Source organism: Pyrus communis, chromosome 11 (genome assembly GCF_963583255.1).
Source record: "Pyrus communis chromosome 11, drPyrComm1.1, whole genome shotgun sequence".
Lineage (NCBI taxonomy): Eukaryota > Viridiplantae > Streptophyta > Magnoliopsida > Rosales > Rosaceae > Pyrus > Pyrus communis.
The window spans coordinates 12,703,240-12,729,608 of record NC_084813.1 but is presented as its reverse complement, the minus strand read 5'-3'; the positions used below and the strand labels follow the sequence as shown (position 1 = coordinate 12,729,608).

General features: G+C 38.5%; 2 protein-coding genes and 1 pseudogene across 2 annotated transcripts; 2 read left to right on the top strand and 1 right to left on the bottom strand.

Moving 5' to 3' along the window:
- Positions 1 to 8,274: 8,274 nt before the first annotated feature.
- LOC137708554 (threonine synthase, chloroplastic-like) lies at positions 8,275 to 10,121 on the top strand. The gene has a single exon (XM_068447653.1). The coding sequence runs from the start codon at positions 8,313 to 8,315 to the stop codon at positions 9,879 to 9,881; it is 1,569 nt and encodes a 522-aa protein (XP_068303754.1). The 5' UTR covers positions 8,275 to 8,312; the 3' UTR covers positions 9,882 to 10,121.
- A 496-nt stretch (positions 10,122 to 10,617) lies between these two features.
- LOC137749144 (aminopeptidase M1-like) lies at positions 10,618 to 15,781 on the top strand (annotated as a pseudogene).
- Positions 15,782 to 22,198: 6,417 nt separating this feature from the next.
- LOC137709025 (uncharacterized) lies at positions 22,199 to 24,145 on the bottom strand. Its single transcript, XM_068448172.1, has one exon. It carries the CDS (start codon positions 24,143 to 24,145, stop codon positions 22,199 to 22,201), a length of 1,947 nt encoding a protein of 648 aa, XP_068304273.1.
- Positions 24,146 to 26,369: the final 2,224 nt, after the last annotated feature.

Genomic DNA, 26,369 nt, shown 5'->3' with positions numbered 1-26,369 from the left:
ATCACTAAATGCATTATATTGCCACTAATAATTATACGGGAATTTATTTGATGAAAGAATTTTGTTCTTTGGGGAAACAAATGCCCTTCGTGCAGCAACAAGATAACAACATACCTTCTGATTCCTAAGAAAACCTTGTGTGTATGTAATTTAAGGTGAGATACTAGTTGAAGGATCTCTGATATACAAAGTGGCCCGGAGAGTAATAACGAAATCAATTTCTCAATCATAAATATAGAAGATGAGGTCATCTACAACCCAAAGTTCAACAAACACAACAGAATAAGTAACGAAACTGTAAAATCTCACACAAAGCAAGAGGAATTGCTTCTGTGAATCACTTCAAGAATAGTCGAATAGTCTAATCCCTACAGGCTAAGATTATCGATTCCGTTGCTGTGTATGATTATCTACACACTTCTTCTGAATACAAATATTTTAATCACTATTATATATGAAAATCATGTATCAAAGAAAACCCTCGGAAGCACAAAGTTTCACTAGCAATCAAGACATGGTTGAAAATTATGCTATTGTCAATGATCAAGTGGGAGAGATACAATTAGTCATCATGATAACGATATGGTTAGTGATGTGCTACTAGGTAATAGTAATAACTAGAACAGTGGGAGAAAAAGAAAAAAGAAATTGTCTACAAGATTGAACGGTAGTTTGATTTTTCAATCTTGAAGAGACTAATCAATTAGTGGGAGACCCAAAGAAACACTGTTTCGGATTTCAGTGGGAGACTCAAACAAACTTTGTTTCGGTTTATGTTTTTAATTAAGCAAGTTGATAAGAAGTCTCAAGATATGTAATTTATTGAATCAAATAATAATCATGTGTTTTCTTATTACAATGCATTTTTGACAGAAATTTTGATTAAAAACATAATGGCCGCTTCTTGATTAATTAAGGAACAAAGTTGTGTTATAATATGGGCAGGTAATGACACACCCCGACCGAGATCGGAGCGTGCTGGCCGTCACACAAAGGTGACGTAGCCATGTGCACGTGCGGAAGCTAAAAAAAAAAGTAGTAATATAAAAGTACGAATAATTCAAAACTAGCATACAAGGTACTAATATAAGTGCTAGTAAGTGATATACAAAATCAGAGTAGGTCTAGAGCAGTCCAAACAAAAACGATAACAGTAGTACGCCCGAAGGCGACCCTACAATGTGGAGTGTCTGTCAGAACGCCGAAAAGCTCTCAAGGGAAACCACCGCAACGGCTAAGCAACTAGAACCTGGAGGGGCGCAAAACAAAAGCGTGAGTGGGCAAAAACAAAGCTCTTTGAAAACCATTTAGCAAAATACAATCTAACCCCTCGCCGTAAAACCTGTATACTTCCCAGAAAATAAACATATGTACGTATGTATAAACATGCACAACATGCTCAAGGGTATGTCAATCATGCTCAAGATATGCCATGCCAAAGCCTCAATATGAATGTAAGTGCCCAGGTATAAATCATATCAACATCATAACATCTGGCAGCCGGAGTCACCTAACGTGACCTGTACGGCTGCATCTAGAGCTCAAATCTCAACTCTAAAACTGAACCTGCCCACGAGTCGGAACCACTCAAGGTGGTCTGTACGACAGGCCTGGGTGTAACATATATATATACGCTCTAGTGCTACGATCACGTGAAGACTGTGCGACTAATCGCGGGTCACCTACGAGTCGGAACCACCTAATGTGGTCTGTACGACAGGCCTATGCACCTAACTTGGATCCAAGCTGAGCGTGTGGTGCGGGAGGTGAACATCACGTGAAGGACTGTGCCCTACTCGGGGCGGGAGCACTAACACCGGGGGTGCAGGTTATGAGCTCTCTAGGCATCTCAAACCACTACTGAAACATAAACGTGAATGTCACTTACCTGGCACTTACCTGCGCGTCCACAGCACCCAATATGCATATGTATATGTATGCCACTAATAAAGCATGCAATGATGCATAAACGATAATAATAAAGTGCATGGCATAAATCAATTACCCTTTTTAATCTATTTCTGGTAATATAAATGTATATAGGTATATACGGAAAAACAAAAGCCCACTCACTGGTATGTAGAAGGGTCGTAGCCCCCCTGTCTCGCGTGTGCACGCTCGTCCTCTGGGTACGTGTCACCTAAATGCGAAACAACTATAAAAACGTTAACTTTAAAGCACATAACCCGTTTCTCGTAATAACTTCTCATACATTGCTCAAAATGGACAAATGAATATACCAACGTGCTCTACACAACCTCAGGATTACAACCATTTTTTTAAAATAATTTTTGGACCCCACACGCGCCCCCACGCGCCAGCACAGGCACGGACCTACGCGCCCCCCACGCGCGGCCACGTGCCAGGCACACTGACGGTGTCAACAGACGCCGTCAGGAATATTCCGTTAAACTGACGGAATATTCCGTTAAAACTAACCGGATCCGTTAACGGCGTTAGGAATATTCCGTCAGAATTGACGGAATATTCCGTCGCCTTCTTCATTCGATCGCCGGCGACGTCGCCGGCGCCGGAAACTGGGAAAACCTGCAACTTGGGTTTTCTCGCTCATTTTTCATCCGTTTTTCGTGATTCTTGGACCAAATGAAAGCCCTAGACTAGTAGAACATGTCCCAACAAGTTTTAAGGGCTAAAACTAAGAGATTATACCTTGTCCAAAAACTCCAAGTTCGGCCAACTTCGAACCAGGCCTTCCCGACGTCCAAATTTGTCCAACGAGCTACTCCGACGCTCCTTAGGACTTCACCAACACACCTACAAGCTTCAAATGTCCAAAAACTAAGTAAATTAATGTTGCATGAACAGTGCTCAAAACGGACATCGCGATATCGACGTGAAAACGTCGAAGTTCTTACCTGAAAGTGGTATATTCGTGCTCCCCTCAACCTCACGATCACAACTGCACCCTTGGTTTCCTCGATCTGCTACGGTTTAATGGTCCTTGGTTTGTGTCCGTACGTTTACAGGGGAAGTGGAAGCTCGGGGGAGAGAAAGAGAGACACGGGAGAGAGAGACAGAGGGAAAGGGAAGGACAGAGAGTGTGCAGGTGTGTATTTGTGGCCCAACACATGCCACAACACCCAAAACAACCCCACAATGTGACGAAAAACACACTAGGGGAAAAATTGTAATTCCACGCGTACGTGTTAATAATCCCGGGACGGGATGTCACAGGTAAGTACTGCAGCATAGGCTAAATGTTTATTAATACATATCAATTGTATTCCTTGGAATTATGTCAATGTGTTTTATGATAACAAGTCCACCATCTTTTAGGAATTTTTAGTTCCTAAGGAGAACACATTGATGTAAAGTATCACTATATGGAATTATAGTGGAAAGGGATGAAGTGAGAGTCGACCACACACCCTCGACTAAGATGGTGGTCGATCTTATGACCAATTCAGAGGAGTATGTGACTACAAGTTGGAATCATCTCGATGTTGTAGTCGGCGTAAGCGGTATGGACATCATTGGAGGGATTTCGGGGCCTCCTGAAATGAACAATTTGATTTGACTTTATCTGATTGATTGGTCGGATAAAAGATAGAGGGGCACTAGCGAGGTAACATGGTTATAACAGACGTTCTTGTATGTAAAATCCGTTTATACGCATCAAGTTTGAATTTATTTAACATCTTGGTGCATAGTGTGTAAAGTCATTGATAAGGTGTATCCAAAAAGGCCTTTGGATTGGCACCCAGAAAGGCCTCTGGATTGGCTTAGGAGGAAGTACTTGATCTAAATTTCAATGCAAGTCAAGTTAGACTTGCCTAAAGTCGCCGTTAATATTAGGTACGGATGATATTTTCTTAGTAAAGAGTAATGGTGCCATTTTACTACAATTTACAAATGTTTGTAAACTACAGTAATAGTGGTCAAAGCATGCACATGTATAAATCGAACCACGAACTTACTACAATTTACAAATGTTTGTAAGCTACAGTTGGAAAGTCAAGAGTAAACAAGATTTGATACTCGGAAATGATATCCAACATATGTAGCCAACGAGATCTTACATCATTAAGATCAAGTGGGAGATGTTGGAATATGATCATGATGATGTTGGTTTTACTATGTGTATATTTGATGTATGGAGGTGCACCATAAGATTGGTGTATTGATATACACTTAACCGAAGGGTGTTATAAGAAGTATGACTTATCATAAGAGTTAGACCCTTCTATAAGTGTTGTGTCTTATCAGACCATTCAGAGAAATCTCACAACTTTCTGGAAATGGTACAATGAAGTCTTTAAAAGAAGGATTCATTCTTCTAGACAAATCAATCCAACGTGAAAGTTATTTTCTCTTCTTCCCTTTGGTGTGCTTTTTCTCCCTTGGCACTACCGCATAGTAATCAATAGTCTGATGACATTAGAGATTGATCCAATGATTTCTTACATGTATGACTCATGTACTGCTCTCGTTTCATGTACGCTTGTTAGCAACCAAGCTTTGTTCTTTGCGCTCTCGACGAACCTTCAAATTACGTTTGACATGTCACGAAAAACAATACAAAGTAGATAGAGAATCTCTCATATACCCAGGACACAACATGACCATAACAATCACAAGTTGGTATCATAGAAGAAGATATTGAAATGTGGTGGTTAGTGTCACAATTCAATTAATACTACTATGTATTTTTAACTGTACAAAGGTAGGTATTGTCTCGTATGACATGTCAATAGAATACAGAAGACGAAAATTACAGAAAAGGACTTGGCATACCAACTTCACAATTCGATATTTAAATATTTAAAAAATAAAGAAAAATATATAAGTTAGTATTTCAAAGCTACAAAGTCCAAACTTGCATGTTTTGTTTGTTTTTTTAATTAGGATGAGGATCCTCTTTAGATCCTCTTTGTGAAGATTTTAGGGGTTAATTCATCTTAGTCGTTTATCGTATATCGTGCGGTCAGCTTTCATCAAGTACTGTTTGTGTTAAATTTTAAATAAAAAATAAAAAATAATTTATGACCGTAAGACGACTGATGAACGGATAGAATGAATTAATCCCCATAATTCTCACAAAGAGGATCCGGATAGGATCCTGTTCCTTGACCCTTTATCAGAAGAGTTGCTCAATGTCTTGGTTGGCTATCGACTCTTGTCTTGTGTACAACATATTCTAAAAGTTCGAGCATATATATAATACAAAAATACTTTCTTGCAATTTACATATACCGTTATTTGTCCTATTTATTTAATAGAAATGACACTCACATGTGTTGATTGACCTTATTTTTATTAAAAGATAGTACAAATAATGGTATAAATAAATGATAAATGTAGCACTACTTTAAATAATATAGCCCGCATTATTAACCATCTTTCTGATTTAGGTAAGGTTCACCTCAGTTACAAGGGTAGGGTTCACTTTGATCAAATTACACATGTTTCATGTATTCAAGATGTTTTTATATAAGCGATTTAATTTTTTAGATCAAACATTTTTTTTTTCTTCCTTAAATTTGATCAAACATTTTTCTAGGTGATTGATTTTATTTTATTAGAAGTGTGCATTTTTCACGTTACTTCTTGGGAGTTTTACATATAGAGACAAAAATATATGTTATATTTTAAGGAACTACACTAGTTTTTCACATTTCAAGGAGAGACAAAAACATAAAAATACCTAAAGCCCACCAAAAAACATGGAAACAAGTATTTGTACTATCTTGGGAGTCTTATTGTTATATGTCGATGATATCATTCTTGCCGGTGATATTGATGATTGTAAACACAAATATTCATGCGATGAATGAGACAAGAACACGTGTACAAAATAATATTTTGTATTAATTTTGGGGTTGCAATCTCTTTTACAATTTGATCCTCTGATTCTATCTTTGTAAGGTGTAGATTTGTGGATGGGCTATTGATCCAAAAGGCCGTCGAGGCTTGGTCTAGGGATGAAAAGTGGTGCGTATTTGTTGATGTTGTTGATCAAAAGGGTTGTCGAGGCTTGATCTTAGGATGAGCGAATCTTCAAGGGCCTTTAGGGCTTGATCTTGATGAACAGTTGTGTGGATTTCTTCAAGAGCCGTTGGGCTTGATCTTGATGAACAAGGATGAACGGATCTTCAAGGGCCTTTGAGGCTTGATCTTGATGAACAATTGTGTGGATTTCTTCAAGGATTTGACGAAGAAACAAAGAGAGCTTTCTTGATCCTTTAGGATTCTTGAGAATTTGGGAGGTTTGATGCTTGAAAGCTTTGGAGTTTTATAGCTTCAAGGATTTGGGGAATTCTCTTCCAATTTGGGAGTAAAGAAATGCATATGTCCATTGGTCCCTTGAAATGGATGAAATGGCCTTGTATTTATAGAATTTTTCAAGACCTAAATTTGAATATAATATTCAGATGAAATAAATCATTTCTGCTAGGTGTTGACACGTGTCCTATTTGATGACTTTTCTGATTTTTTCCGATTTTTCGTTGAGTCACACGCTACTTGTAAAATTTATGTGACACGTGAACGTTGAAATTTTAATGCATTGATCAACATTTATTTCACCGAAATTTTGATGTCTACAATGATACCATTCAAGCTGTGATTTCCCAGTTAAAAAGGGAGTTTGGTATGAAAGATTTGGATATTTTGCACTATTTTCTTGGAGTTCAGATTAAGCATTCTACATAGATTTATTTTTCATCAGCCAAAATATGTCAAGGATTTGCTATGCAAAGCAAGCATGATGGACTGTAAGCCTTGTCTCACTCATTGCTATCCAAATCAGAAGTTGTTGAATTTTAAGATATCTTAGGAGCACATTGAGTCTAGGGTTTTCAGTCCTGTTCTTTGTATTTAAAAGCTTATATAAATGCAAATTGGGCTGGTGATCTTAATGATAGATGTTCCACTATTAACTTTGTAGTATTTCTTAGCTCCAATCATATTTCTTGGAGTTTTAAGAAGCAACATATTGTTACATCTCCCACAAAAGCAGAATACAAAGCTATGGCTGCTACTACTGCAAACGTCGTTTGGCTTCAACAACCACACATGGACTTTACACATCTTCAGTTCTGTCATTCCTTTACTTCATTGTGACATTTCTGCCGTGACATTAGGAACCAATTTTGTCTTGCACTCCAGAGCCAAACATATAAAAATTGACTGTCACTTTGCGTGTCAAAGAGTCCAACAAGGTATTATTCTAGTGCAGTTTGTGGCCTTTACAACTCAGTGACAGTACGCATATATATTCACTAAAAATGGGGATTAGTTGTGTGACCAATTTCACATTGAACTTCAACGATCCAAATAGTTTATTTCGTTAGTCTCAATCCATAGGTCATCTATACAAAAATTCACTGCAATACGAAATCATTTGCCCATTTAATTATCATGATGAAATTTTAATGTTTCTTAGAACATAGTGTTCGTCAATTTTCTTTGAACTTAATTAGATGCCTCAAATATTTCTGATTTGGCTAATATTTTGCAAAGATGATTTATGAAGTGCAACTGAAAAATAGACCGTTCGGATCATTAAAGTTCAATATGGTGTGAGACTCACAAATAATCCCCATTTTTTAAATAAAAGTAAAAATCTCTTCTCTTACAAAATCAGTATAAAATTCATCTCTATCAAACTCACACCCGTCCAATAATATTGAATTACTAATAAAACCAATGGTGCTTAGTAGGGGTGGGCATAGGTTGTTTTGGGTCGGTTTTGGGCCAACCAAAACCAAACCAACGTAGTCGGTTTGGCCAAAATTGCAAATCGAAACCGACCAAGTTGGGTTTAAAACCAATCAGGTCGGTTAATCGAATGTGGCAAGTTGGTTTGGATTGGTTTTCGGTTTGTGTGAAGAAGAAAATACATAATAAATTTATCTAACAAAAGCTATAGAACATAGAACCAATATGAATGATTGCTCAAAGGAAAATACAAATGAAACAGCCCAAGGAGAGCACTCAAGCAGCCGCTGCTGCGTTCTCCAAATAGTGCCCCCGTTCTTTTTCAAAGAGACTCTTAAGCTAATCATGTTTTGTTTTTATGTAGTGAAAACACGATAACTCATAAATAACTAACTATTTACATTACTACACGTATTAATAATGATTAAAAAAATAAAATGAAATATATGCGAGTCGATTCGGTTAACCGCCTAAGAATTTATAAGGACAATTGCCAAAATAATTAGACTCGGTGCATTCGATTTAACCATCGAAACTCACCTTAAGGCCTAAACGATACATCAGTTCAAACTTCAAACCAACCAGCCACCGGAGCGCTCTCTCTCTCTCTCCCTCCCTCCCTCCCTCCCACAATGGCCTCTTCCTCTCTCTTCCAATCTTCCCCTCTCTCCCTCAAACCACAAAACCCCACCTCCCTCCACCCCTCAACCAAACCCCATTTCGCCACCACCATCAAATGCGTCTCCACCTCCACTCCTCCCTCCTCCTCTTCTTCCTCCTCCGACCACCCTCCCCACAACATTCGCGACGAGGCTCGCCGCCACAACACCACCCACTCCCATCACTTCTCCGCCCGCTACGTCCCCTTCAACGCCGACCCCTCCTCCTCCGCCGCCGAGTCCTACTCCCTCGACGAGATCGTCTACCGATCCAACTCCGGCGGCCTCCTCGACGTCCAGCACGACATGGCCGCCCTCAAAAACTACGACGGCAAGTACTGGCGCGACCTCTTCGACTCCCGGATCGGCAAGACCACCTGGCCCTACGGCTCCGGCGTTTGGAGCAAGAAGGAGTGGGTCCTACCCGAGATTGACAGCGACGACATTGTCTCCGCTTTTGAAGGTAACTCCAATCTCTTCTGGGCTGAGCGTTATGGCAAACAGTTTCTAAGCATGAACGATTTGTGGGTCAAACACTGTGGGATTAGCCACACTGGCAGTTTTAAGGACTTGGGCATGACTGTTTTGGTCAGCCAAGTGAATCGGCTGAGGAAAATGAAGCGCCCCGTGGTCGGCGTCGGCTGTGCCTCCACCGGAGACACATCTGCCGCCTTATCGGCCTACTGTGCCGCTGCTGGGATACCATCGATTGTGTTTCTACCCGCAAATCGGATATCTCTGGCTCAGCTGGTTCAACCCATTGCCAATGGGGCCTTCGTGCTGAGCATTGATACTGATTTCGATGGTTGTATGCAGCTGATTCGAGAAGTCACGGCGGAGCTGCCGATTTATTTGGCTAATTCTTTGAACAGTTTGAGATTAGAGGGTCAAAAAACCGCTGCAATAGAGATTTTGCAGCAGTTTGATTGGGAAGTGCCGGATTGGGTCATAGTTCCAGGGGGAAATTTGGGTAACATATATGCTTTCTACAAAGGGTTTCATATGTGCAAAGAGTTGGGGCTAGTAGATAAGATTCCTAGGCTTGTTTGTGCCCAAGCTGCAAATGCGAACCCGCTGTACTTGCATTACAAGTCAGGGTGGGATCAAGAGTTCAAGCCCGTGAAGGCGAACACTACGTTTGCATCCGCAATCCAAATAGGTGATCCTGTTTCGATAGACAGAGCCGTGTATGCGTTGAAGAAGTCGAATGGGATTGTGGAGGAAGCCAGTGAGCAGGAGTTGATGGATGCCATGGCTCAAGCGGACTCCACTGGCATGTTCATATGTCCTCACACTGGTGTGGCATTGGCTGCATTGATTAAGCTTCGGAACCAAGGTATCATAGGCACAAACGACCGGACTGTGGTGGTGAGCACGGCTCATGGGTTGAAATTCACGCAGTCGAAGATTGATTATCATTCAAATGATATCAAGGATTTGGCTTGCAAGTATGCTAACCCGCCAGTGCAAGTGAAGGCGGATTTTGGGTCTGTGATGGATGTTTTGAAGAAGTACTTGTTGAGTAAGGTGCCGAAGAATTAGTTGCTGAGTATGCTCTGCTCTAGTAATAATGTAGTCTTATGTTATCGTCATTCGGTTCACGGAGTTAGAGCCTAATAGGCATTGGTGTAGTCTTTGTATTCAGTTTTTTGTTGGATTTCTCAATGGTTAGGCTGAGCAATTGTTTAGTTTGTTACGTAGAACTCGGGATCAAATCCTATGGCAGCATTGCCAATTTTGTACGAGTTAATTATCATTTGAATTCCATCACAGTTTTCTTCAGGTTGAGTTTCTTTGTGCCCATTTGAGATTGCTTCTCTAGAAAACATGTATGCTCATAAGTGCTTTTGCTAGAAGTGCTTTTATTATAAATACATTATAAAAATCCAATCGCCCCCAAAAAAGCACTTGGAAGTGTTTTGTGAAGAAGATCTGGTTGGTGCTTCTAAATTATTGTAATAGTTCCGAACCCTCCCCTTCCTCTTAATAATAATAAAATTAAAAAAAAAAAAATATCACTCATACTAAAAACACATAAAACTAAAATGGTAACATCACTTTGGCCCATTCATGTCAAGGAGTTGGCTAAAAACACATAAAACAAAGACAACCTTAGGATCATCACAAGACTGAAGCATCAGAGATTCAGAAGGTAACTGTCATTACCGGTTGGATTCGAGACAAATGCAGAGAAACGTGTGCTGAAGTTTTTCTCCGGTCACCACTCAAAAAATATGTCCGAACTCCTCCCTTGTTCAGCACTTCACTACTCACTGAGATGGAGTAAAAGCAAAGCACACAACACTTCAAAGGCCAAGCAAGGTTGCCAAATTTTGCAGTTCTGAAACGCTACGATCTTCATCTCAAGCTTGATATGTAGTCAGCAAGAACATTCTCCAGCGCTGCAGATCAATGTTAGCATAGTCCAAGAGACCAAGTTTCTTGTCTTGAACGCTCTTGAACTTGATGTTCATCAAGTTTTGTTCACCAGCTCTCAAGGCCAAGTAACTTATTCTTGATCAACAATGATTTGATTTTATTGGATTTTCGTTTTGTTGGGTTTTTAGTATAAAAGGTTTTTCGTTCTTAATTTGCAGCAGCAGTACCGCCCGTGAGATGTTGTTTTGGACGGTGATGATGAATTTCTTGTTTTGGTGTTGGATCAATCACTTGGTGTTGTTGAAAGAGTTTTGAGGATTGAGTTTTCTGCAGTCCTTAACGCGCACCTGAAAGGGTTCTATAAATGGTAAGAAAATTTGAATCAGTTAGTTGGTAAATTATAAGTTGCTGCAGCTATGGGAAAAAGTATTTCCGAACACAATGATTTGCTTATTGGATTTTGCGACTGTCAGGCTGCTGTCTGTTTGGTTGCTAAGAAAATAGAAGGAAAATTTTCTCATACAAAAAAAAGTGGAAATTTTGTTGTGCTTAATTTGCTTTTTTCCCCTGTAGTTTCTTTGTCACCAAACAAGGTTTTTAATGAAAGCATCTGATACTTTTTCCAGCACCAATATGGATGGGGGAGAGAAGAAGAATATGGCAGTTACTCAATTCGAACCTGTAGATGCACGGTGGAGCTTTCCATGTTGCGATGAACCTGCTCTGAAGGTACACTGCGCATATTTGAGAAGTTCCCGTAATTGTTGAAATGTTATAGATGCAACCTCTCAGTTTGCTTGTTAAAATTCCATGATTAAAACAGTCACATAAATTTGCTTAAATCCGACAATTCTTCTTTCTTTTGTTGGTAGGACACTTTCAAGATAGCAGTAGATGTTCCACTGGAGCTGACAGCTTTATCCAATATGCCAATTGTCAATGAGAAGCTTGATGCAAATGTTAAGAGACTGCTTATTTTGAGGAGTCTTCTATCATGTCAACTTATTTAGTGGCTGTTGTTGTTGGTGTATTCGATTATATCGAAGACACAACATCCGACGGTATGCAAATACGCGGACACTATTCAATTATGTAACAGAATTCGTTTTAGATATTACTTAAACTTTGTCTGCAGGGGTGCTGGTTCGTGCATATTGCCCTGTTGGGAAGAGTGACAAAGGGGACTTTGCTCTAAATGTTGCTGTTATGACGACCGATCTTTTCTCCAAGTAAGTTTTATTTCTTTCACTGCTGTTGTGGTAATTTTATTTAATGGAGTGATCGTTACATCTAGATACTTCCAACGTCATACTCTCTCCCCAAACTCGATGTGGTTGCGGTTCTTCAATTTTCTGGTGGAGCAATGGAGAATTATGGCTTGATCACATACTGTGAAAATGAACTGCTTTATGATCCTTTGCATTCCACGACGGCAAGGAAGCAAAGAATAAGTTTAATTTCTAATTCCGCTTTAAGCTTTGTTTCACTTTTGCTGTTGTAAAAGGCTCCACGGAATAGTCTGATGAAATATCTATCAACCCTTTTCTTGCTTTGTTAGATGGCAATAGTTGTAGCACATGAAGCGTCACATCTGTGGTTTGGCAACCTGGTGACGATGGAATGGTGGACCGATTTGTGGCTTAATGAGGATTTTGCGACAAGGGTATTTTTTCGGTCTTTCAGCTCTCTATACCTTCCAACTGGATGGCATTTCACAGGATATAGTTATCTGATCTTTGAGAGCATGCTTCATCTTATATTCATTTTAACATTTCAGATGAGGGAGGGGGTACAAAAACTGCTCTATGCAGCATATTTATCTGCTGGTTGGCAATTCTTGAAGTCTTAGATGATATCAGCTATAAAAAGGGATCTGCTGTTATGAATGCTGCAGGATTATCTTGGGGATGACGTATTCCAGGTACAAAATTGATGTCCCCCAAGCTAGATTACCTTTCATGCAGTACCAATAACTTAAAGTTTTCACAGTGAATACTGTGGGCTGAAGTACTCTTCTTAATCTCATCACCAAATGCACTGCTTGAAATTAGGCCTTGCAATCCTTGACAGTTTTCTGCAATTCCATGCGCAACGCAAATCCCAGCACCAAGCAATTTTGTTCCCTCAAGACAAATATAAACATATGAAAACTGCAATAGATAGTGTTTTGAACAAAAAGGACTGAAGGCCAAAGATGGGAAATCGAAGAGTTCTTGTTATGAAGACGTTCTTGTTTGCAGTACTTTGTCAATTTACTCTCTGTAATCAGTTAAATGTGTTAACATATATTCAGTTTGTTTATTTACTGTGGGGCTTCATTACCCAATCGGAAAATTGTTAAGTTCCTACATAAAACGATATTCTGGCAAAAATGCAAAGACAGAAGATTTATGGAGTGTTCTTTCGGAGGAATCTGGTGTCAAAGTCAGTGAAATATGGGTGGTTGGACAAAGGAAAAAGGATATCCTGTTATCTCCGTAATAGTCAATACCAAAATCATATTATCTGCAGAAATCTAATGAATTTTTTGTTTTGCAGACACGTTTCCTGTCAACCGGTGTGCATGGTGATGGGAAATGGATACTTCTAATAACTTTTTCACTTGGTTCGTATGAGAGGCACAGGACTTTCCTTTTGGAAACAAAGTCAAGAGAAGTGAACATTTCAGATCATGTCGATTCCTCTGATAATGGTTTAAAGAATCAACAGAAATGTGATGAACAACTGTGGGTCAAGGTTAACATCAAGCAGAGCGGTTTCGATAGCATCAATTATCAAGATAAGCTTGCACCTCGGCTTAGGAATGCTATTGAGCAAGCTTAGAAGCAACGGAGAAATTCGGTGTGTTCAATTTGTCACTTTTCAGATTGTTTTGATTCTGTGGTTTCGCCTTTCAGATTGTTTACTTGATTTTGAGCCATTATAAACCACTCATAATTAGACGGTTTATAGCTCCGAGTCTCACATTTCATGCATTCTGGATGATGCATATGCTCTATGTGAAGCTTATGAACAGTCACTTTTATCTTTGCTTTCCTTGATGGATGAATACAGAAAATAAGGAGATAATATTTGTCGTAACAAAATTGATAGATGTAAGTACAGATTTTTTTCTTGGTGAATATCAGTAGCCGTTTCAACTATTTATCGTAGCATTACCTTTTGCGTTGTATATGCAGCTGCAGGTTTGTTATAATGTTGTTGAAATCTCAAGTGAGGCCATCCCAGATTCGGAAATGAGTTGAAAAGTTTTTCATTAGTCTCCTCCTGTTTTCAGCTTAGTAGAACACACATTATTAGTATGGGAATACCATTTTTTCCTTTTAACTTATTGAATGAGTTGTATTTTGGCCAGCGATTGTGAATTCGACGCCTATAAAATTGGTTTCTCTCTCTTTTTTCCTTACCTAAAATGAACATTGTATGTTGTGATGTTTTGGATTCTCCTCGCGATCATGCAGTAATACTTTATTTAGGATTGCTAAGCAAGAGTTTAACGCTAACATACTTAATATATTTGAAAGCATTCATACAGAAAACTTGGTTGGGAATCAGTACCAGGAGAGAGTCACTTCAGTGCACTTCTGAGAGCAGAAATCTTGCAAGATTTGGTTACGTTCGGCCATTACAAAACATAAAAAGAAGCATTAGACTGATTTCAGACATTATTGAATGATAGAAACACTCCGCTACCTTCAACTTATACGAGAGGGGTTATAATCATTCTGTGTATCATTTCCTCATCCTTATTAGGCATTTTCGAGTCTAACAGGCAGAAGTCTGAACATTATTGTCCTGCAGGCTGTTTACATTGCCGTGATGAGGAATGCTAGCAGTTCAAATGGAGAAGGTTTTGACTCCCCATTAAATGTTTACAGATAAGTGAATTCAGTGCAAGGGAAGGAAAGGATTCTACGTAAGATTGAAAAGCTTGCATTTTCTGGCATTCCCCTATTCTCCGTCTCTTGCTTAGACGAAAGTAACTTGGACTTTTTTCTTTACGTTTTGACCTTGTATCAGGGTTTTTTTCCATCTTCTCCAGACCCGGTTACGGTTCTGGAGGTTCTGAACTTTTTTGCCAGTTTACAGCTACTTCATCTTAATTATTTTCTGGTTTGAGATCAATACATTATTTACGGACTTATTGGTATAAGCTTAGAATGCTGTGAAACAGCGTGGAGATGGTTAAAGGTACGAGTTTTCTTAATTCCTGGAAACATGTTTTAGATGAGCGTGGAATTGGTGAGTTAACTATTTTTGGCTATGAATGCAGAAGAACTGGGACCTGATCCTGACCAAATACAGCGCTGGGATGCTGCTCACCCATTTCGTGAGAGACATTGTGACACCGGTAAGCAGAATGATTTCTATCCTTAGGCTGGTTTGGTATTGTTGTGCTTTGAAAAAAAGCTGATTCTGCTGTGCTGTGAGAATAAGCAGCTGTGAAATAAAGCAGCAAAGTGTTTGGTAAACTTTTTTGTAAAAGTGCTTTTGAAAAAAAAAAAAGCAGTATTAGAGTGTTTGGTAAACTTTTATGTAAAACAGATGTGAAAAAAAAGCCGGTTTTTCAAAGCTGGGTTTTGCAGCTTCTTGTTTTTGGCTTTTTTCATCCAAAACTGTGAAAAAAAGCTAAAGCTGAGTGTTTACCAAACACAAAAACAGCTCCCAGCTTTTTTTTATAGCAGTTTTTTTCAGAATCACCTCAGTACCAAACCAGGTCTTAGCCCGGTAGGCAATTGTGTACAGTTTCTTCTGACAACCGTTTTTGTTACTTATAAAGTCTTTGCAATTTTGTAGCAACGAAAAGGCTGATGAAGTCGAAGTTTTCGATAGCCGAGTGAATCCTGCAATTTCTCTGACTTTGAAGCAAGGCATTGCTCAAGTCCAAATCAAGGCGGGGTGGTTTGAACACATGAGGCAACAGCAATCCCTTTTTGCGGTTTAGCGCAAATCCTCACTTCTAATATCGTTGTATGCAAGAGAAAAAAATGTCGACTTGGTATATAATACCATGAACATGTCCTTTTTTTTGGGTCAAGACTCAATGTATTGCAATCAAACCAAAAAATTTAAGGTTTTCTTGTTGGATTTCTAAGTTTCTTTCACTTGTAGCTTACTACTTTTACATAATTGTGTATATATACATATGTGTATGCATATATGGTTGCTACTTTCACTGCATGCACTAGTTGACCAATGTTTCAAGAAAAAATGTGTCTACTTTCGGTGGTAATTTTTCTTACTTTTAAAAAGCAAGAAATGTATATTAATATTTGGAAATCGATTACTTATAGCCGCCTTCCCAAACCCCCTCTGCAAGTTACCACCATCTCCATCATTGTCATCAAATTTATCATTAGCATGTTGCATATGCTATCCTTTTTCAATTTAATTTTATATCTAAAACCCGAGAAATTGTTCTATATTATATATATATATATATATAATATTTGTATATTTATATATCTAAACTACATATTAATAGAATTCCCTCTCAATCCCCTCTTCGATCCTTCGATCAATCCCAATTCCGTCATCTTGAAGCTGGAACAAGCGTAGGATCGCCAATTCGAATGGTAGCTATGCCGAGTTTGCTATTTTTTTATTTAACCCCACGACCATGTCACCCTATCAATACCCTCTAAACTTACTCTCTTTCTCTCTTCTTAACACCAACCCCTTTTTTAGATGTCTGTGAACCCCGTTAAGAACAAATAACTCCTCCCATAAAAAATTTAAAGAAAAATAAAGGAGAATAAAAATCATGTTTCTCATGCATAGTGTGTGAACTTTTCTAGTATATATAATACGTGATATAACCAATGTTATAATATATGAACATAAATTTGTCGTATATTATATATATATAGCAGGTAAACTAATTCTATTTGGCATATTCAATAATGCATAAGCAAGTAGCTATTTACCACAATGATGAAAATGAGTTATGGCATTGCATTTCGATGTAAGTTCAAACCTCATCGGCTCTCTAATCTAACAAAACAAATAAAATAATAATGTAATAATAAAATTTCCTGAAATTCAAAGTGTGGACAAGTAAAACGTATTATGTGGCTCAAATCACGGGAGCGTTAGTCCTCTTTCTAAAAGCAAGTGTTTTGTCATCCACCTGTCCAGTGCCAATCAAAGTCATATCAAGTTTGATGATTTTCACTTTCCCAATTCCATTATTTCTAAAAGCTCAAACTATTACCAAGTCTAGTGGACCTTGATACGTGGAGTTCAACTTATATTTGAGTAATTGACAAAAGAAAATTTTATATTGAGTAAAGTTATACGCGATTTGGTTTGGATTGATTTCACTTATAAACTACGGTTAAAATGATTAATCGTTTCATATTTGAATTAAAAACATGACAACAAATTTGTTATGTTTCAGTATTTTCTTTATTAATTATCAAAACTTGATCATAATCAAATCCAACATCTATTATGTTGGATCAAGTTAGACTGGATCCTCACTTCTAATTGGATCTAATTGAACTAGAAAAAGCACAATCCAATCTACATTGAACTGATTGGATGCGAACTGGCGAAATATTATTGGTTGCGATCGATGAACATCCTTAGTGGGGTTACCTATCTCTCTCTATCGCACGAATGGAGTGGAAGCGCTGAATGATCATTCTATTAATCTCTCTTCACTTCGACCGATTATTGAGGATTTGAAGGCCCTTCTTCCATCAATCACTAAAGCTTCTTTTTCCCAGGTTCGACGGCAAGCCAACGAAGTTGCCCACAGATTGGCTCGGTCCGGTCTCAATACTTGTCAATCCTGTAATTGGGTTTCGACCCCCTGTCTAATTATAGACCTTTTTTGGCGGAGATTAACTCTTGCTGACTTGTATTGATCGTTTTTTGAATATCAATGAAATATCTATCGTTTCTCTAAAATAAAAGGGAAATACCAAAAAATATGACATTTTCTTAAGGATTATTTTGGTTCTAGTCCCTAATCAACCTAATTGTTAGATTGAAATCTTGTTTATTTAAATATTTTGATCGAGATCTTAGCCTCATTTAAGAGATTTAACGCATGCATTTATGCATTTAATGTCCCACAAATTATGAAATTTAAACAAATTCAAATAATATTAAAAAAAAAGAAATACTTAAAAATCAATTTTAGAGTAATATTGTTCTTCACAAAAATTATAGAAAAAAAAAAATATACCCTCGTAATTATTAATATATTTTAAAAAATAATTGTTGATATATTTCAAAACATAAAATAAATACATATAATTAGTATGGATACATTTAGCAAAATTAAAAATGGGTACAAATAAATTAAAAAATATGGGTACAAATACAAATAAAAGTTAAAAAAATACATGCAAGAAAATGAATTAATATATGGGTACAAATTAAAATTGAAAAAGAAAATTGGTACTAATTGAAAAAAGGTTGCAATTAAAAATGGGTACAAACTAAAAATAAAAATATATGACAAAAAATTTAGCCATAAATATAAATATACCAAATGTAACGTTTTTAACACTAAATGAATATATTTAGAAATAAAAAATATTTTATCATCAAAATAATTAATGACATTTATTCAAATCTAAGGACCTTGATCAAAAATTGAAAAGGAATAAAGTTTTAATCAATGGGGTAGGAAAAATAGGGATGGTAACCTAATTTTTTCCTTTTCTTAGTCTTGGGACAAAAATAGTAATTTTTTTTTTTTAAATATGCACACGCAATGCATAACAATCGAACATAAATAAGATTTTTCCTACACCCTGAAATAACCAAATTGCCCTCGTATATAAATGGCGTATTTCATCCTATTTTCTTATGTCTCTCTCTACCCTCTCTCTCTCTCTCTCCCTCCCTCTCTCTTTCCCTACAAATGATATTTATTGGATGTTCTTAGATTAGTGAAAGATAATGGAAAACCCAGTTGGAAGATTTGATTTATTTGGAGATTGTTTGTGTTTGCTGATTGGCCCTTTTGGGAAATGAACACATTTATGTGCTTGCAATTGCAGATTGAGGATTTCTTTCTCAAATCATCATCTTCAACCCCAAATTCGAAAACCCAGTTGGAAGATTTGATTTATTTGGAGATTGTTTATGTTTGCTAATTGGTCCTTTCAGGAAATGAACACATTTATGTGCTTGCAGTTGCATATTGGGGATTTCTTCATCAAATCATCTTCTTCCCCAAATTCGAAATCTCATTCAAAACCTATATGGGTCCAAACCAATCTGCAGTCCAGAAAATTTTTAGATGTCGAAGAAAATCCATTATGAAAAACTGAAGCCACTCAGTCGTACGATCTGGTGATATTTCTCTTCACTTGGAAGTGAGAGGTCTTAGGTTCGAATCTCGTGAATGGTGAATTCAAATACCAAATTAAGCTACTTATTGTGTGGCTTAGCCGAGCTCCCCCTCCCCTTAGTGTAAAAATATCAATGTATTAAAAAAAATTATGAAAAACTAAAGACACCATTTTTTTCTACTGCAATCTGTCTCTCCTCCGCCAATGAACGCCTTCTCCTTCTAAGTTCGAAGAAATCCCAAATTGTTTTCTGTATCAATATGTGCAACGAAGTTGGTTTTGTTACGGACGTGCATCATGCAATTAATGGTGTTGGGGGATATGTGGTGGCCTAGATTCTAGAAATCCCTTGGAGATCTGTAGTTTACAAATCTTTGACATGAACCTAGATTCTGGAAATCCCATTAAAAATCATCTATTTCTAGTAACATACACACGACATGTACATGATATGCTCATAGATCTCAGTCAACCCAAAAACTCACAGCTCACAGCTCACAACTTTCTCTTTGAAATAAAAAAAATGACATCATCACCTATGACGTCACCACCTATGATATCACTACCATATACACTATATGCACACCACATGCACATCATATATACAGTACATGCACATCATATGCACATAACTGGAGATCGAGCAACGAGCTACTTTTCGTATTAATAAGAAACTTTAACATAAATCTATTGGTGTAGTGGATATAATTAAAACATAATTGTTACATATATAAGGTTATAGTGACAGTTTGAAAAGTCTTGTTACGTACATCAACCACCGCTTAATCGTGCATGTGGAAAACATGATACTCGTTGTCATTATTTCATCGACATGCATGACCCCTAACGTCCTCTAAGCTTTTTCTTAATTTTGTTTTTTGCCGAAGCCAACTAGGTTATTTACATACTCGCTAAATTCGGGGGCCCAACATACGTGCATTATAACTAGTGAACATTCCCGCTTCTTATATTAAGTTGTAGTCATGCACACCACATGCACATTACGGAAAAAATTTCACAAATTTTTGTAATTGAACACTTGAACCAGAAATTGTTCTATCCTAATTTTGTAGCACGTCAAAAAGTAAAGTATTCCACAACCCATAGACCTCAACATGAAACACAAACCCTAATTTAACTTCTAAGTATTAATCTTACAAACAACCCATTTATTCCATAAATCATTGATGTAGAAATTTGGAACCAAACACCCTACCTTACTATGTTTGCCAAAGCTTCAGTTGCCGAAAAAAATAGAACTTTTTTTCGGCCAAAACAAAAAATATGGTACAAAACCCAGCTCACTCCTCTCACCTCTCTCTTGCATCCCTTTGTTTGAAATCAGAAGTATGAGGTCAACCCAAAACTCAACTCACTCTACTCACCTCTCTTTGCACTTCTCTCTCTTCGAAATCTAAGCTTAGAGATTTGAGCTCAACTCAGAAACCCAGAGCTCTCTCCACATCCCTCTCTTCCAAATGAGAAAAATAATGCAATAGGCTGATAATTTTTAGTATTTATATTTGAGTATTTTAGTAATTATGGTTTTGTGCATGATGTCCATGGCTTGTGCATTGCCGATTTGTTCTATTTATATTCCAAGATTAAGAAAATATCCTATTTCTAGTTATTTCCAAAGAAAATGGACACAAATTGTATGGGAAAAAAGCAACCAATTAATTTAGAAAAAATAGTATAAAAATTGGCACCAGATATTATTTTTTTTTTTGGGGTCAAAGAGTAGACTTTATTAAATTATAATAGTAATGTTTACATCTTCAGCCAAAATATTAAATAAAAACTCCGGACCAATAGTATCCTAACGGAAAGCACCTCCATGTGAGGTTACATACGAGGCAATAGCGTGAGCAGCAGCATTACCATGTCGTTTAACACACGCAAACGTCACCCTTCCTAATTGAGATGCCAAGAACCTAATATTTCCAAAGTAGCATCAATCACATACTCCCTATTGGCCATATGAATAACCGTATGAGAATCTGACTCAACCCCCACCTCTATGCATCCTAGCTCAAGACAGACTTGTAAAGCCGCGCGAACTGCAGCTACTTCAACCATCATCGAATTGTTAAAAATTAGACCACCTTCCCCACCAGCCGCTTGCAACAACCCCGCAAAGTCTCTCAATACCCATCCATAGCCTTCCTTGCAAGTCTTCCCACACCAAGCCCCATAACACTCCAAAAGCAGGTCTTTTCCACCGTACCTGTTGACCCGCAAAGCATGTAGTCCCCCCAAACACAACACCACCATTAATAGCTTCCTTCATGTCATTGCATGCATGAAATTCAACCACTTACTGCCTGGCAATATTAATCATCTCCATAGGATTAGCCGACACACCTTTGAAGATCATATCATTGCAGCACTTCCATACTCTCCGCATAAGATAAACACTTTCCTGCAACAACTCCTCTTGCCACTCATTATCATGGAACCTATCACACAGTCTCATCCAGTACTCTCAGAAATCACTTCCTTTCAACGCCACAATGTCAAGCTGTAGTGAACATCCATACCACATCACTCTACGAAACACACATTCGAAGAACAAATGGTGCCCCGATTACTCCGCTTCTCCACACATCACACACCTACCATCCACCTACATCTGCCGCCGAATAAGATTAACTCTCACAGCTAAAGAACCATTACAACATCGCCAAATAAAGAACTTCAACTTATTCGGCACTGCCAATCTCCATATGTTCTTCCAGCAACCATCAACATATCGCGGCGCATCTCCATGGCAACTCCATATCCCGTACGCACCGTATATCCTCCATTCTTAGCATACAAATTCTGACACTCATGTGAAATCCAAATCCGAATACTAATGCACTCCCCTTACTCCCCTACCATATATTAACAAAATCAAATAAAAGAATTTTTCTAACCAACAACCATTAAATAATTTTAAATTAAATATAAAAACCCGATACACCCCTGTATACTATACTTCCTCAATGTATATGTCAGAAAAAAACTCATAAACAACCCAGATCAAGATTTCTATCTCGACAATCCTCAACTCCAATATTTAAGTACCTTCGACAAATCACGCACTGTTTTTTATTTCAACTTTTCTACATAGCAATTAATTACACAATGAGTTTTAACTTTCCCGCACAGCAATAAGTAACTAGTTTAGATATCCGTGACATCTTCTTCACTGGAATGTGGGCCTAGATTGGACCTTCCCCTCGCAGAGTTCATCTTCTCCAACTTCAAACTAGCTCTGAACCTTGCAATGAAGGTGTCAGCTTTGGTGTTCACATCCGGGCTCGGACAGAACATAGCTTTTGTCGGCGACTCTCCGCTCTCCGATGGAGTTTTACTACCCGTGGTCGGTGATGGAACTGAATCCTGATCACTGTCGTCCAAATCAGGTGAGCCGCTGAGTGAACTGTCGTTGCTTTTGATCCTCACAAAGTCCCCATGCTCTGCGTATTTCGTAACCGGTATACTAAATGGCGGTAGCGGCGGCGGCGGCGGTATTCCAACCGATGGCGACTCCCCGCCACTGTTCGCATTCTCATCATCTCTGTTGATGAAGCTGGTCACCTTAACTGGAGGTAGCGGCTTTTGAGTTGTCATCGTGGGCCTGATTTGGGATAATCTCCCGGTGGAATTGATCCGTGGCAGCGGTGGTGGCGACGGCGGCTGTGGAATTGGGTGAATAGTTTTCTTGGGTTTGTTGGATTTCTTTGAAGAAAACAAGTTGGGAAAAACCGAAGGTGGTGGTAGCGGTGGGGGAGGAGGCGGCGGTGAGGGCGGCGGAAGTGCAGACGAAGGAGCCGAAGAGGCAGAAGCGAGGAGAGTCTCGAAATTTTCGACACTCTTTTGTCTCTGCTTCTTCCTACTCTTCCTTAATGACGTGATCAAGAACTCTTTAGTGGTAGCAACTCCCTTCTTCTTCGCATGTTTCCCAGCTGGCGTTTTCTTGTTCTCAACCTCCTTCGACATCTGCGGCGGCGATGATGGCGGAGGTAACGGCGGAGAAGGCGGGGTCTGGGGAGGCGGTGGGGGCAAATTATTCTCCACTTCCAAATTGTCACTAGCATTCGAGTTTTCTTTTTCTCCAATAGCTTGGTACGTCCTCTTTGTCTTGCGCGGCGGCGGCGGAGGTGGCGGAGTTTGCGTCCGCGGCGGCGATGGGGGCAAAGAATTGGATTGAATAACCAGAATCTGTGCGTGTGAAGAACTAAGAGGATCGGATTGAATAACCTGAATCTGTGCGTGTGAAGAACTAAGAGGATCGGGTTGAATAACCTGAATCTGTGCGTGTGAAGAACTAACTTGCTCCGCAGGGATCACAAAAGTGTTTACTGGTATATTCTGGGTCCGTAGTACACATCCTACTCGTGCTTGAACCTCTGCCGGTTCTTCATGCGCTAGAACCTCTGCCGGTTCTTCATGTGCTAGAACCTCTGCCGGTTCTTCATGCCATGACCGGTGAGGGCGGTGGAGCTGATGCTGCGGATCCGAACCCGGAATCGGATAACCGGCCTCATGGGTGTCGTCGGCCACATGGGTATCGTCGTGGGATCGCCATCGTTCGTCCCTAACCACATTCCATGAAGGTTCCTGTTGACGCAGATCCGGGTACGAGCTGCTGGTCCTCACTCCTCTGTCCATCGTACTAGTAGCACCACTGCTCTGATTATCGACCGTCCGACTCCGATCTGAATACTGATCGTACCACTGACGTGGGGTTGATGGGTTTGACTTCTCAAATTTCTGCGGAGAAGAAACATCGTACGACATGGGACTGCTAACATTGTTGTCGTTGTAGCTGTTTCGGCTGAGAAATCCGCAAACAATTGCGAAGAGTACGAGGACGAGGTTGAGAGAATCCCAACTTTTTTTTACCAAATGGGGTCTAAAAATTTGAGAAGTGAAGGACGAGAGTGATGGGATTACGAAGAAAATGAATACCAGAACTATGACGATCAAGGCGAAAACGAAAGCGCCGGAGCTGAAGAAAACGGAGGAGGCAAAGCGGCCGAGGCGGCTGCTGCGATGGTTGGACTGCCGGAAAGAATTGGAGGCTTGGAGCCAAAATGGTGGCGACATGTTTTCCTCTTCTTCCATAGTGTTTTGGGCTTTTTGTTTAGAAAACGGATGAGAGATTGGGCGGAGGAGAGAGGTGAGAAGTGAGCTTTCCTTCTCACACCTTGGCCTTAGTTCTTGGCTTTTTTGGTTTTTTATGGGGGGTGGGTCGGTCGGTCTTTGCTTGTTAATGCTTTTGCTTTTTTGGTGGGTGCTTTTGCTGGGATTTGGATCATTTCCGCATTTCCGGATCCCCTCCATAGGAATTCTAGGGATCAAAAAATTCGGATAATCGATCAAAAGTCATGCGATCTCAATTAAATATTTTTTATATTTTTAAAAATAAAGTACTATCGTTTTGCGTAAAAAATATAAAATAAAAAAAAATTATGGCCGCATGATTTTTGATCAATGGTCCGTGTTTGTTGATCCCTAGGATCCCCAGAGAGGGGATTTGGTGAAGATCCAAATCCCTTTTGTTGGACGAGGATCCTCTTTGCAGGGATCTAGAAAATAATTCATTTTAGTCGTTAATCGTATATCGTGAAATTAATTTTTGTTTGGTACTAGTTGTGATTTCTGATCGCATGATGACTGATGAACATATAAGATGAACTTATTCCTCAGATCCTCATAAAGAGGATCCGGATAGAATCATGTTTCGCTTTTGCTTATATGAAAGATTATCTACAAAAGCATATTGAAATAGAGGAATGAGGATCCTCTCCAGATCCTCTTTGTGAGGATTTTGAAGATTTTCAAATCGTGTCCGTTCATCATACATCGTACGGTTATAAATGATTTTAAATACTTTTATTTAAAATTAAATATGAGTAGTACATGAAGAAAATTGATTGCATGATATATAATAAATAAACACGATTTAAAAATTATCAGAATTCTCACAAAGGAATCCGAAGAAGATCTTCATTCAAAATAGAGTGTTGTGTGTTGTGTGTTGTGTCATTTGCAAGAATGACAGCTAAATGAATTGTTAGATGATTAAAATTTGAGAGAAAACTATGTGCCTTTAGGCCATCTTTTCATATTGGTCACGGTCATACACTCGTACATTCCGCGTATGACAATCATGTTCACATATAATTGTATTTTAATGAAACCTACATAAATAAAATGACTTATTTTTAATTTCGCTATATGAAATTATTTAAAAAATTGTTACTTTACTTATTGAAATTCAAAATTCGTTTTATTTTATCTTTTGAAACTCGATTTTGATCCATTTGGCCCTCTAAAACTTAAAAGTCGTCATTTTATTTTATAAAACTAAATTTTTTTTCTCCACATTATCTTAATTTTGTTATGTAAGTTTGATTTAAGTGCATCAAGCTAATCATTTTATTTTTTTTCATCACTGCAACACAAGCACAAGAACCCAAAACAATTTCAATTTTTAATTTCTTCATTTAAACTTAATATTTTTTTTATTACTGTCACATCCCGACCAGGGGCAGATCACTTCCCAGGCCCACTCCACCACCGTAACACGATATTGTCCGCTTTGGGCTTACTATTCCCTCACGGTTTTATTTTTGGGAACTCACGAGCAACTTCCCAGTGGGTCACCCATCATGGGATTGCTCTAGCCCCCTTCTCGCTTAACTTCGGAGTTCCTACGGAACCCGAAGCCAGTGAGCTCCCAAAAGGCCTCGTGCTAGGTAGGGATGAAAATATTCATTTAAGGATCACTCCCCTGGGCGATGTGGGATGTCACAGTTATCACATAGTGGAGATTTATAATCAAATTCATTGGCATATGTGGCATAAATTTATTATGAGGTTTCAAGAGGAAGAGGAAGATGAGGCGGAGAAAAAGAGAGAGATGTAGTTAATAATTTAATATAAAAGGGAAGATATAATTAATAAAAACATATTACATTTTTTGTTAATCTATTATTAATTGTAAAAAACATAAATTTTAGTACTAATTGCCTAGACAATTCATTTTACGGGATGAAGATCAAGGTTCTAAAAAACGTTAGGCGCTAGTCGCTCAGCAAACCGGATCCTAGCGCTTAGGCCGCTAAGTGAGAATCTAGGCGGACTAGACGGATTTACATAAAATCATATAAATAAATGCCTATTTATACTAAAAAAAATTACATAATTATACTGAGATACATAAACTGCAAAATAAAATGACATATATATTATTTTAAGTAAATTTATTATATATATTACAAAATATGACTTGTGCGCAAAAGTATTGACACACCCCGACCCAGAAAGTCTACTTGGACCCTGA